The sequence below is a fragment of the Cornus florida genome, unplaced genomic scaffold (genome assembly GCF_030987335.1).
Source record: "Cornus florida cultivar Cherokee Brave unplaced genomic scaffold, ASM3098733v1 CherokeeBrave_3.0.0_Hap2_Chr08, whole genome shotgun sequence".
NCBI lineage: Eukaryota > Viridiplantae > Streptophyta > Magnoliopsida > Cornales > Cornaceae > Cornus > Cornus florida.
The window spans coordinates 45,196,982-45,211,556 of record NW_026775578.1 but is presented as its reverse complement, the minus strand read 5'-3'; the positions used below and the strand labels follow the sequence as shown (position 1 = coordinate 45,211,556).

General features: G+C 36.4%; 2 protein-coding genes across 2 annotated transcripts in view; one reads left to right on the top strand and one right to left on the bottom strand.

Annotated features, from left to right (window-relative positions):
• Positions 1 to 9,562, bottom strand: part of LOC132270162 (uncharacterized) — a 54,488-nt gene extending 44,926 nt beyond the window's left edge. The window contains exons 1-2 of the mRNA XM_059771363.1: positions 9,111 to 9,562; positions 8,686 to 8,967 (exon numbers count right to left, since the gene is read on the bottom strand). Of these exons, the coding sequence (XP_059627346.1) occupies positions 8,686 to 8,967; positions 9,111 to 9,562 (734 nt within the window). The remainder of the gene's footprint in view (positions 1 to 8,685; positions 8,968 to 9,110) is intronic.
• A 2,684-nt stretch (positions 9,563 to 12,246) lies between these two features.
• LOC132268624 (small heat shock protein, chloroplastic-like) lies at positions 12,247 to 14,277 on the top strand. Its single transcript, XM_059769450.1, has 2 exons — positions 12,247 to 12,638; positions 13,447 to 14,277. The coding sequence occupies exons 1-2, from the start codon at positions 12,365 to 12,367 to the stop codon at positions 13,860 to 13,862; spliced, it is 690 nt and encodes a 229-aa protein (XP_059625433.1). The 5' UTR covers positions 12,247 to 12,364; the 3' UTR covers positions 13,863 to 14,277.
• The last annotated feature ends 298 nt before the right edge of the window (positions 14,278 to 14,575 follow it).

Sequence of the window (14,575 nt, the reverse complement as noted above, 5' to 3'; positions counted from 1 at the left end):
CGTTTAGACAGTTTCTTCACTCTTTGACTCTTACTCACAATGAAAAATATTTATGGGCAGGAGGATCCTTTTCTTTTAAGAACGCTTAGGACAGGTGCAGGTATGGGGTTGAGGAAGTGCAGTGGTTCAGGCTGTGTTGGAATAAGGCTAGGCCAAGGTGGTCTGTTACGGCTATTTTTGTTATGTTGGATAGGTTGCCTTCTATGTGCAATCTTCAAAAGTGAAAGTTTATTTGGCTTCGAGATGTTCTAATTGTCAACAGGGAATAGATTATAGGGACCATCTCTTTCTTTCTTGTTCATATGCTCAATCATTTTGGGCTTGGATGGGGGAAGTACTCAGGTGGGATATGGAACGATTTGGTGTAATGTTGACTGTTTGAGAGCGATTCTAATGGATGAAACAGTTATATGGATCTTCTAGGATTCTGAATTCTTTGTTTGTTGCTGCTTTATGGCATCTTTGGAGGGAGCAAAATGCTAGACTTCATGATAACTATGCAAGCCCTTCAGATGTAGCTGCTAGATATACATTTATGGAATGTCTGGATGTTCAAAACACATGTCTTCAGGATTTAATTTCAATTTTCTAAATTTATTTCCTTATTCTAGATTGGAGCTTTATTTTTTCTATTAGTAGCTCTAGTTTTGTTTTTCTTTTCTGAGGGTATGCCCTCTGTGCACCTATAATTTCATTCTTATTTTTTGTATATATTTACCACGAATTACGAAGAAAAAAAAAGTCGTAATGCCTTTGTGTTTAATGCTTGTCTTGACGACGCGAATCTTTCCCCCTTATTAGAATCCATTTCCGGCAACTTTTGAGTTTGGGTTTCAGGTTCGGGTTTGGATTTTCAAGGTACCTCAAAGGTTAAAGTTATTCCTCTCGTTGTCCCCGACATAACCCCATGGTATCGTTGGATTCGAAGCACATTTCTTTTTGTGGGGAAGTGAGATTTTCATCTCAAATTGAGGTAGGGGGTGTTATAGTTTATATTCTTGATGTGTTGCATACTATTGATGCTTACACAACTCATTTACATGTCTTTGAATTAAATCTAGAGATTTTATTATTTATTTTTCTTGTGTGAGATTTGATTTTCCCGGTTGGTTATAGCTTGGTTTAAACATGTGGCATGACATTATATTACCCTTTGGTATAGTCATTGACATATATTAAATTGAAAGCATTTGGATAAGTATTGAAGTTTTTATTTAATATTTTTCTTGAATGAAAATTTAATTCATGTGGCCTTAACTAGGTTGAAATCAAAATGTGATGTCATATTATATTAGGCCCTAGCATACTCTTCAACATAGGTGAATTTGAGAGTAAGTGGAAGTTTTTAAAATCTAGAAATAATTAATTAATTTGATTAATTAATTTATTCCAAGTGCACTATTTACTCCATTGGATTTTCGACTTGATATTATTGATGTGCATGCCATATACTTTCACATATATTAAATCGGGAATATTTGATTAGGTTTGGAAACCTTACATTTATTATTTTTCTTGTATGAAGGTTTAATTATCATGGTTGTACCTTGGATGGAAATCACTTGTATTAGGCTATTAAATCAAGTCTTTGCATGTTTTATAACATACTTAAATTTAAGAGCATTTGGATGAGTTTTAAAATCTAGAGATTTTAATTAAAAGAATTAATTAAAATCTATTTAATGGTTTCATTGGCTTGATTAAGTTTTAAACTTGATATTTGTAATGACTAGGACTTGTTTACTAGCATGTCTTAATTTTGGACCTTTTGGAGTTGCTTTAGAATCTAGAGATTAAATTATCATGATTTAATTAAATTCTACTTTATTGTTCCAATAACCTAATTAAGTTTTTGAATAGATATAGGTAATGACCATGCTATGTCCTTTAACATGTATTGATTTGAGGTTATTTGAAATTAATTTGGAATCTAGAAAATTTAACTATTTTTATTTAATTAAATTCTATCTAATTGTTCCTTGGATTTAATTGTGTTTTGGAAGTTGTTTCTATGTTTAAATCATGGACTTGTACTTATTATACATTCACTTGGTTACATTTTGAGCATTGGATAACATTGTTGTTATATTTAGATTCATAAGTTTATGTTTTCAATATTAAGTAACGTTGTTATAGCGTGTAACAAATCGCACACTGAAGATTCGAGATTTGTCACGCTATAGTAGTTGTGGACTTAGAGTATGTATTGTATGTGTTTCGAATTTGGTTGTGCATGGTAGATAGTTGATTATCTTGTATACACATGTTGATATATACGTTGTTGCACAACTTGTTGATTTTGAAAACTTAGGGATGTCGTTGTTTGACTACGGCTAGGACATGGTCTAGTACGGGGTTTGTCCCTCTATAGTCTAGTGCGCACATAGGGAGATTGTCTATGGGCTAATAACCCTAAAGTAACTATGGTGTTGGTCTGATCTGGTGTGATATCCGAGTATCTACCTTGTTCGATTTCGCATTTCATTTCAAGTAGATACTTAGATGATATCGAAACTTGTTGTTCCTTATTTGATTTCTCATTTTAAGTTTCAAGATGTTTACTTTGAGAAATCATATTTTATGCATTGTATTGGAAGTTCCAATGTTGGTTAAATGGCATCGATATTGTGATTTGTGTTTTGATGTTCAAATGTAGCTTAGGAATGATCCTTTAGATTCATTTGGAACATAGGCGTTAGGTAGCATGACCCATTTTAGTTGATTTCGCATTTCAGATTTCAAGTTGATAATTTTGAGAATCTATATCTTGTTACGTTGTATAGTATGCTTCTATATCGTTTAATTGCATAAATATTGTAATTTATCGTAAAAATGCTTTAAGGTAGCTTAGGATGTTCCCTGAGTCTCACTTTGACATAGACGTTAGGTGGCATGAGCCCTCTTGAATTATTTCACCTTAAGGTGATAAATTTGTAAAATGCTAGGTCTATCATGCTCATCTCCTATGAGTAACTTTATGTTACTCACCCCAAAGTTACCGGGGCATTTTTCAGGTATGAAGACTTGGTTCGTGATGCTCATCATTCCTTAGATGACTTGTAGTTTTTAAGTTTACATTTCATGCAAATGTTAGTATGAAATGTCATTTTGTAGCCTTATATGTCAAAACTCGTATCATTGATTCCATATATGTAATGTGTACATAAATACACCTTTTGTAATGTATTTGACATGTATAAGATGAGGCCGGAGGCCAATGACATGTATCTTGTATCCTATGTAACTTTTAACTTCATGAAATATTATGAAAATATTGAAAAATCACAAGTTATTGTCTCACTATGGTTACATCGGGTGTGGGAATTCCATTTTTATTCTTTCATAGAGTCTCATTAATCTTGTATGAAGTGTGACCAATGATCAAACGGTAATTTGACTCCATTTCATATTTTTGGATTTCAAAATTCCAATTCCAAGTTCATTTTTATCATTTTTGGCCGTCGGGGGGTCGAATTTTGAGTCGGGCTTCTCGGGAGCTGCGGATCATTCGCGCGCGCTTAGAATCATTTATTACACTTGTGTGCATATTCGTTTCAACCTAGAAATGCATTTAGGGTCAAATGCATATTTGGTGTAAAGTTGCATTTTTTTGAGTTTTAAGCCTTAACTGATCTAGGGATATTTTGGCCATTTCACAGTGTGTTTTTTTCATTTTCTCCCATCTTGCCGAGTAGAAAATTTGATTTTGGGAGGGGTTTCTTCTGTGATTTTTTGCAGAAAAATTCGTTTAATAGCCCGTTTTTGATCTCAGATGTGGACAGTTACTATAACATCTTTTTGGACCCTCTTGACCTCTTCTGATCTAGGGGCATTTTGGGGATTTTGCTGTATGTTTTTTTCATTTCCTCTTACGCAATCGGGTAGAAAACTCGATTTTAAGGAGGGTTTCTTCTTCAAGTTTTTCCAAAAAAATTTGTTTTGGACCTCGTTTTAGCACTCTGTTCTGGCTGAATCCTTTTCTTTCTTTCTTTTTTTTTTTTCTTTTTTTTTTTTTTTCCCTAGCATGTCATGGTGCTTATCAGGATGCTCGTGGGGTGCTCGTGGTGCCCCGTCTCGACGTCGTAGCGTCGATTTTTATTTTCGCTCATTTTCCTTCGTCCACACTCCAAATTGAGTGAAAATTTTTTTTTAACTTGACTAATTTTTTGCTGTCTTTCCAACAGTGTGCTCGGTTGCACACAGATCTTCCTGGATAATTACCAGTTTACCTTTTTAGCCTTAAGTGCTCGTTTTTCTTCGTCATGCCGTTTCTCCTTCGTCCGAACTCCGAATCATGCGATTCTTGAATCCATCTTGATTAGTTTTTCATTTTCTTTCTAGCGGTAGCACCCAAATCCATATTTTCAGAAATGACTATTTTGTCCTTGGGGCTATTTTTATACGATTTTTCTTACTTTCCGCTTCCACTGATTTCTTTTAAGTCCCGTGATAAAGTCACGGATGTGTCTCAAGAATGATATACATTCTAGGGACGTCATTTTTATGTAAAATGACTATTTTGCCCCTGGGGGCTTAATTGTTATTTTTTCGATCTTTTATTTCCGCGTCAGTTCTCATTGAGTTCTATAACGTCATGGAAGGTCATCAAAGTGTCTTAGAGGTGTGTTGTGCCTTGGGAGACCATTGTCTTGTTTCTTGTTTCCGTATCTGGATCCGCTATCGAATATACGTTTGGTTTATCATAGGACGCGCTAGCCTAAAAACTAGGGCCGTCACAAATCCATACCTAGTGTAAAGTATGTCAAATTAATCGTTCTAGATTATTTGACTCGTACTGATGGTCTAATTATTCCATCCTGAAAACATACTATAATGACACATGTCCAGATCCAATTAATTGGCTAGATTTATGTATATCTACCCAAATCCCATTACCACATGCTCACAATCTTAGCGTAATATAGCGCTTTTACTCCATCTTATTAAAAAGAATAGTAGTTGACTGATCACATACTTGTGTCCCCAACTAAACCACATTCCAAATCCTAAATAATTAACAAAAATAAAATACGTAAGATACACACAATAAAAAAAAAATATAATCCTCCTTAAAACATCGTTCTTTCAAGAAAAGAAAACCTCCTCTGAAATCAACTTGCATAAAAAAAAAAAAAAAAAAAAAAAAAAAAAAAAAAAAATTGTTGCACAAAATTTCCTTTTATAGTAAATTTCCTTTTATAGTTTCTTAGGTACTCATCCAACCTCGAAACAGCCTACTTTAAACATAGCTGAAAAATAACATTCGTTTGCCTAAGGATATACCAAGGGCTTAATCCCTCAACCTCCTTATACACGGAATGCAAACCGTCTAACGTGGCTTTATAAAGTAACTTAGACAGTCACAACATAATCCCCAAACTTCTGAAGAGTACTTCTTGTATATCTCTTTTTAGAGAGGATAAGAAAGTTTAACTATATGTAGATTGATCCACACCAACTCTACTAGTATTATTCATTATACTACCAGCAAATAAGATCACCCTCGAGCGATCAATTATCTTCACGATTTGGTACCCTCTTTACTGAATACGTTGAAATCTACTCTATTAGGATCCTCTTCGGACTCTTACTCCTTGCTTGTCTCCTTTTTTAGATTAACTGAAGTCGTGTTGGTCTCGATATGTGGCGACCTAACACGTACACCTTAATACTTCCTTGGCTTATACTTTCTAAGTAATGCCAACCCCGAAAATAAACCTTCGATCCCAAGTTCTACTTCTGGCAAAGAACTCGATAGCGTACTTCTTTACTCCTTTGGGTCTTTATTACTTTCGCCTTGGACCCCATCCTCCTTCTAATGTCAACCAATCCATAACTATGGAATATAATTGACATTAGCTCCTTCTAAAGAATCGTAAATAGAGTATAACGAATCCTAATACGGGCTCTAAGTTTTAAGAGAAGCAACGCGGAAGCCCTATAACGAAAGACACTTCTAAGGAAATTTGAATCTGGAGTGCTCTGATACCAACTGTGATACCTACGGATTTCTGGATACAAGTTGGTTAGGCCCACGCCCAAATACCCGAGGATATCAAAACAAATGACAATAAACGAACACAGAGTACAAAATAGATAACAGGAATAAATAAACGACTGAAAGAAACTAAAACGATAATCCATTAATAAAACCTCAGAATAAAATTTTCATTAATAAACTGTTCTGATACAAATAATCTTCCAACTTACACAACTCGGGAATCCATACTATGTGGACCCCTGGAAAACCAAACTAACCAAAAGACAGCAAAAACTGTCGACATTAGAAAACTGAAAGATACAGAAACTCCTAAATAACATAGTCCGGAAGAATGAAGTAGACGATCCCTGCTGAACACGAACAATCCATACGCCTGACGAATACCAGAAAAATGATGGTGGGTCAGGCCCACAAACAAGTTCTACTCTACTAGAGTCTAAGTAGAGACCCAATACGCAGATACATCCTAGATAACTCAACAATAGCTAAATAGTCCATATATGTATATATATATACACACTATAGAACGCTCGCTAGCCCAATAGTTCTGTCTCAGCCTGAATAGAAGGTAAAATGCAAATCGTACATCACATGGGCATGTATACCTAGACCTACCAGGGAACATCAACTATGTCCAGTTATCCTCCTAGGCGATATACGCACCCTAACCATGATCCTGAGACTCAAGCTCATATCACAATACCATAATCATATATATATGATATCTTTCTTAATACAGGACATGAAAACAAACATCCAATATGTTATTCAACTGTTTTAGTTAACATGACATGAATATATATAAGTAGGACTTAACTTTTATAGTTAATCCATTTCTTATTTTAGAATAGGTAGGACTTAGTATTTTGAACTAATCCATCCCTAATATGCCACCGTCTCATACCGGTGCATATAATTCCCAAATCAAATAATTGATGCAATAAATGATAAATTTAATCATCAATTAGAATCCAGAGCCTGATGTAATGATAATCAAAAATATAAACTGAGCACATTATACTGAAATACTCAAAAGTAATTTCATAACAATCCATAAATCCATTAATTGATGAAGTATAGAACAGATAAAACATCAATTAATCCCATATAAGCATACTACATTTTCAGATGTCAATTATGCTTATTACAATGCTTAAACATGATTAATATTGTTTAACCATACATAGAAATATTACTAGAATACTAGTAAGCAATTAAATCCTTTATTTCATACTCAACATGCAAGTTTACTGTTGAAACTCATGTTATTTCATTCTTTAGCATATTGTTATAAAACATGCTTCCGAGTATTTTTACATGTCCATTACAGTTATTTAAATCATTCACAGCATCTTAAACAACTTAGAAATACTCTAAACAGCCAAACAGAACTTTAAAAAAATCAATTTTTGCAAGTTCCAGCGCGAGAGCAAGCTCCCAAACTTCAAGAGCAAGCTCTGCCCTCTTGGGAGCCGACTCCCCCCAAGTGGGAGCCGGCTCTGTAGTGTTGGGATCCGGCTCCCTCCAAGTGGGAGCCGGCTCTGTCCATGAGGGAGCCGGCTCCCTCCATTAGAGAGCCTGCTTTCTCTCCTTGAGAGCCGTATCCTTAAACCCGTTCATCTTCTTCACCTTCGGCGATCTTTAGAACCCTCTGTATTATTTTATTATGATTCCTAGGGTTCAATCTATGTCCCAAAGGTTCCAGAAACTCATAGAAAACCAGTACGCATTGCTAATAAGAATTTAAAACTTAATCTGAACCAATTTATCCAATAAAACAATTTCAATTAATCAATACATGAAATAGTTTACAGTCAGAATTAACATGCATAAAACATCCGTTTTAACGTCTGATTAAGTCCTGGAGACTACATAGGCATGCACAGAACACAGGTCTAAGGGAAGGAGTTAGAATAAAACCTATCCCTCTCGTCTATAAGGTGGCGTGAATAGGGTTTTATGAACCCTAAGGCAGACAACACTATATAAATATATTGCTTTATACCAACCCTAATCCCAACCCGATACTAAGTCGGCTAAACCTAAAAGAAAAGAAAAGAAAAGCAAAGTAAAATATAATTACACACACATATAAAGTCCTATACGTGATCACCAAATATATATATATATATATATATATATATATATATATATAACGTAATATTACTAATATTAACATTAAAATAAATAATTAATAATAATAATACTCAAATAATCAAACAATTAAACAATTAACAATTAAACAATTAAACAATTAACAATTAACCAAATAATCAAACAATTAAACACATACCATCAAGCCACGTAACCACATAGCCACATAAGCACCTAAAATACAATAAAATAAATAATTTAAATCCCTTTTATATCCCTTTGAAAACTAGGGGTATTACAAACATTACAGTTACAGGTTTGCCCCTAACCTTCTTAAGCCATAAGTTGAATGACTCAACTGCATTATATTATTTGTGGCAAAATCACATTTGGTCCTCGTATCAAGCTTGTGCCTTGCCCATGTTTCAAGTGGCTGATCCATCAACCACTGCCATACTCCTTCAGAACTTGTTTGTAGCTATCTCATGGTTTTCTTAAAGTCTAACTCATTGTAAGCCCTTGCTACTGCCCAAAATAGTTTTCTATACCTAACCCCATAATATATTGCCCTAAAATTGGCATAAATATACCTGCAACACCTTCTTTTGGAAGCATGAGGATAGACTTCATCCACAGCTGGTAATATACCCTTTTGGCCATGAGTTATAATAACCCAAGACAAATCCCCAGCTGTGTCACCTATGATTTTGTGTAGGTGTTCCAAAAACCATTTCCAACTTTTTTCTCTTTCAGAATCTACCACTGCAACTGCAAATGGGTATAACCCATTATTTCCATCAAGCCCCACTGCACAAATTAAGATACTACCAAAGGGACCTTTCAGAAAATAACCATCCAGACCAATAAATGGCCTGCATTCATCTATAAACCCATTGTACACAGCCACAAATGATAAAAATAACCTCTTAAACCTTGTTAACCTTGTTAAGTCATCTTCTAAATGTTATATAAACATTAAACTCCCTGAGTTTTTTGAACCTCAGTTGCATATTGCCACAACTTCTTGTATGAAGCTATGTGGGTTCCTTCACTCTGTTCTAAGGCTTTCTTTCTAGCTCTCCTCAAACATACCTTAGTCACTTCCACCTTAAATGTGTCTCTAACATCTCTTTCCAAAATCTCTAAATCAATGTTAGGTTGATTCCTGAATTTATTGGCAAGTTTGTCTACAATGAAAGTGGATGTCACTATTGGGTTCTTGGTGGTTATAATGCAAGTGTGTTCTGATCCTACACGCTTTACTTTAAATGTTACCTTATCTGGCAGTAGGCTTGCACGAATTCCCCATTGACACCCTGGATTCCCACAATGACTAGTGACTATTTTCCTCTCATTTTTCCCCATCACCTGCTTAAAACCCTTTTGAACACAATGCTTCTTCAACATGGTCCTAAAATGTTTGATATCATCAAACAAATGATCCTTCACAATTTTTATTTCACCCATGTCACCATACTTGAACACTTTACCCTAAATGTGTCTGTGAACACTATTCCTTGGTAACTTAATCTCATCACCACTTCCTGGACTAAAGGCAACACTGTCACTGTAGTCAGATAATTACCCACAATTGTAATAAGGATTTTCCATTTCTAATTGGAGATTATCCCCATCATCAATTGCATGTCCCTGAAGCTGACCAAACAACTGTTCATCATCACTATCTGAAAAACTGAAATCAGTTTTCACTTCATCATCACTGACCATATCACCTCCCTCATCATCTTCATACTCTTCACCATTGTCTAAGTGAACTGGACCACTATCATGTCCCTCATCAAAACAAGAAGCTAAAGAAAAACTTTTAACATTAAACCTATTTGTTTTTAATTTTTATAAAACATTTAGAAGTAAAACATTTAGGAGTAATAAGGTAAGTGAGGGTAGGTGGCGCCAAAATGGGTGGTGTATAATCACTGAGGGTATTTAGGTCATTTTAAGTGAGGTGATATTTTGGAATAAAAAATAGGGTAAAGTGCAAATAACCCCCCTGAACTTTCAGCCAATTGCACAAAACCCCCCTGAATTAACAATTGTCCCCCTGAACTATGATAAAGTTGTAGTTAAGGACATCAGGTGAGGTTCCGGCACCGGAAAAAGAAGATTACAATATTACCCTTAAGTGAAACTACGTCGTATTGGTATGGTCTTAACTCAAATCTTAATCATCCAATAGAATTGTGACAACACATCATTGCCTTATCACCTCATCCTTGTCACCGCCAAACACGGCCTTATATGCAAGGCTTTCTCTCTCTACGCTCTATTTTTCCCATCGTTGATGACGTTTGTTGACCAAAAAGGTTTTGCCTGGTCTATATGGTGAGAAATGTGGCGGTGCCGGCTCAGTGCTCCGTCATCAAAGTGGTGCCGGCTCGATGACTCAGCCGCGATGGAGTGGTCGGCTGTGAAGAGGTCGGCCGGTGAAGGTTCGGCTGACTGAGCAGAGAGTTGAAGCAGAAGGACGGCGGTGGGGAAAGGACGGCAGTGAAGCGGTGGTAGGCACGGTCGGCAGAGAGGGTCAAATTGCGAAATCTGGATAGAGAAAGTTGGGATTTTCTCGAGAAAATTTTGGATATATTTTCCTTTTTTGCGGGTCGGTTTGTTGGTAAACAAGGATTTGGGGTATCGGAACGAAGACATGGGAACTCCGTACATCTGAGTTTGGAAACTCCAATTTCGCAGGGCGATTCAATTCATTGGAGTTTGCTACGTCGTCAGCGAAACAACTTGTGGGTTTGGTTTGGTATGGTTTTGTTCGCCGGAAGTTGCAGAGGTGAAACTTCATTGCTATTTGTTGTTGGCTAAAAATTGCAAAGTTCAATCTGGCAAGAGTACAATTTCAACGAAACCCAGAACAATGAGACTGAGACCCAGTCACGGTGACCATCCAGTAAGCTCCAAGACATACGTGCGACTCTGGTGAACAAACGACGAGCTCTGTTCATCTTTTTCCGGTAAGCTTGGTTTGACCTAGCAGTGAGTTCTGGTCCGGCAGTCGAACACTTTGTTCGCCGTCCTACTCCTTTCTCTCTCGAGTCTTTACCCCTTTCTCTATATTACTATATACATACAGCGACCTACCCACCACCGCCGCCGTCTATTCACTTTGGATGTGCTCGAGATGGTGACACTATACTGCAGCGACCCACCCACCACCGCCGTCAATTTGGGAATGGAGAGAGAAGCCAAGGGTATTGTTCTGACCGATGAGTAGATATATGAATGTGCTTGGGAAGACTACGCTGTACAGCAGCGACTGCCAGCGGCTATGCAAGGGTTGTTTTGTCATTTTTTATTTTCTGTAATCGCGCGTGAATAACACACCCCCATTTAACGGTGAGAAATAGCCGAAACTTCGCCGGTGGGCATTTTTTGCAAAAAAATTGATAGTTCAGGAGGTTAATTGTAAAAAAAATAGTTCAGGGGGGGTTTTTAAGGAGAGAGAGTAAAGTTCAGGGGAGTTATTTGCACTTTACCCTAAAATATAATATTTTGTTTAGGGGTAACCTAGACATTTTCTATCACTTAAGGCCATGTTTGGATACTATTTAGTAAATGGAGTGTTATTGTCCAAAAAAATAATCAAATTAAGAGAGGGAAAGGCCCTAATGTTTTTACTGATTTGAGTCCCGGACTTTCAGAGAGTAATTTTAAAAAGAGAGACAACAATATAAAGATTTAGGGAATTTTGGTCAATACATAAATTGTATTTTGTCATTTTAGTCAAAGTCTAAGGTTATTACTGTCTTTTCACAAATGACGAGGGTTACTTAATCATTTTCACAAAGAATCTTAATAATGATTTAGGAAAGGTCCATTATAACAAATCTTAAATGCTCCAGTCAGATTTGGACAAATCGCAATAGATATCAGAATATCAGTGTAATTTACCTAATTAAAAATTTAAATTAAATTACAAAAATACCCTAATTTGTCATACTAGCTCCAGATAAGATGATGATGCATCGAGATTTCCCGAATGCACGAGACACCTGGAATGAGAGTACCAATTGAAATATGTTTAGGTGGCCAATTGAACATGGGCCCCACTCGAGACTCTTCCTCAAACATTCACGACTCCTCTACACACTTCCATCCTCTGTCTATATATACACACGCACACACACACACACACACATCCATACCTCTTCAAAACCATCTTAAAGTCCTCAGCCAAAGCATTATATCTACACTACACAACTTGTAATCTTTGAAAGTCTCTCTGGTTTCTCATTTTTATCAGAAATGGCTTCAAAAACATTAGCATGTACTTCTTCACCCCTGCTTTTTAACAAGAAAACCAGCAGTAACTCCATTGAAGGAGTTGGGCCGTGCTCTGTCTTCTTTCCTTCGGCATGCAATGTGAGAAGGCCTTCGAAGCTGTCCGTTGTGAGAGCTCAGGCCACCGGAGATAACAAAGATACTTCGGCGGTGGACGTTCCCGTCAAACAGGGCAGCCACCAAGGGACTGATGTCGAGAGAAGGCTCCCGCGACTAGCTGCAGATGGTTCACCTTTTGGTAAGTGCTCTACCTTTTCTTACTGCTTTGATGAATTTATTTTACTGTTGCAGACTCAGTATGGCTAGAGAATACAAATTCTGACTTTGTGTGAAATGTTTGTCAGTTATAAAGTTATTTTCATTTGGGTTGGGCTTGGGCAGCAGAGTATTGAGCTGGCCAAGTCCAATTTGAACCAATCTATAAGTCGAGATAGCAGGTTCAATTGGGCCTGGTTGAGGGCTTTTTTTTTTTTTTTTTTCACTTGTGGTACTCAAGTTTACTTTTTCAACCCCTCGTGTTCTTATCAAGAATTTCAACAATATCATACTTGGGGTACCCTTCGCCCAGTCATTGAATCGTTCATGAGGTGAATTTTACTACTACATGGTATCATATTCAACAACTGAGAGATGAGTATTCTAGGTACCCTTCCTCGAAGGTCTCTCAGTCGTTGGATTAGGTACCCTGAGAGATCCGGAGTACAATACCCGGAGTATTCTCGAATTTAATGTTCATTATGAGCTGTAGGGATGCAATTTGGCCAAGTTGGACAAGGTAATAGATCAAGTCAAGTCCAACTGCAACTCAAATCTTAATTTGTCTGATGAGAACCCAAATTGAGTTTATTTTCTATTTCAAGGCAAGTGTAGAAGCAATTCAAGTCTAATTTGTTTGATGAGCCCAAATTGAGTCTCTTTTCTGATTCAAGCTTTCTACGGAATTTGAAGATGTGTTGAAAATTTTTAGTTTTAATTTCATTGTGAAATTAGAACTAAAAACTCTCAAGTCTTACCTTGATCAATGAAACATGAGGTTCTGATTACAGGTTTAATGGACCCATTCTCCCCAATGAGAACAATGCGTCAGATGCTGGATACAATGGACAGAATATTTGAGGATGTGGTGACATTCAAGTCAGTAGGGGAGGTGCGTGCCCCTTGGGACATTGAACAGGAGGAAAACGAAATCAAGATGCGGTTCGACATGCCGGGACTCTCCAAAGAAGATGTTAATGTCTATGTGGAAGATGATGAGCTCGTTATAAAGGGAGAGCACAAAAAGGAGGAAGGTGGAGATAATTCATGGTCGAGCAGGAATTTCACTTCCTACTACACTCGTCTTGAGCTTCCTAAAAATGCAGACAGGGATAAGATCAAAGCGGAGTTGAAGAATGGAGTGCTTTTCATCTCCATTCCTAAGACTCAAGTGGAGCGCAAGGTGGTTGATGTTGAGATTAAGTAGTTCATACCATGTCTCTTCTGGTTTTTCAAGTTTGTGTAGTAACTTTTGGAGTGTTTTTTACTAGACTTGTTGTTAAGTTGTGAGTTGGTTAAATCTTGTATCTCTATATATAGACATAATGCTTTTTAGTTTGGTTGCACCAGTGGACTGATTGGTACAAAAATCAGTATTAAGGGTTGAATGAAATAGTAAAACTGGACTTCACACCAGAAGGTTTAGTTTGAAGATAACTGAAATGAGGAAAGTGGATGCAAAGTATTTTCCTGGCTAGTCTAAAAACATCATAAATCATAGACATCTGCAATCATTTTTCCAAATTGTCCTTGGTGTTAGAAGGGTCTTGTCTTCATGGGGTCTTGTCTTCATGTCAAAAAAGAATTCATTTTCATACTAGTAATATTTACTAGATTTTTTAGTAGAAGGGTTGCTATATATATATTTTTTTAATTTATTTGAGGAGCTGAAACTTGAAAGCTATTTTACAATGAGTATTTCAGACAAATCTTTTTTATTATTATTATTTATTTGAGGAACTGAAACTTGAAAGCTATTTTACAATGAGTATTTCAGACAAATCTTGATTTACCATCTGAAACTGAGAGTGTAGAGGACTCATAGATATGGTACTTACTTTGATGGTTGAAGGCAAAAAGGTTTGGTCTATGACTCTGTTTGCTCATATTTGTTACCGTAGGCATTGTATATCTACAAAG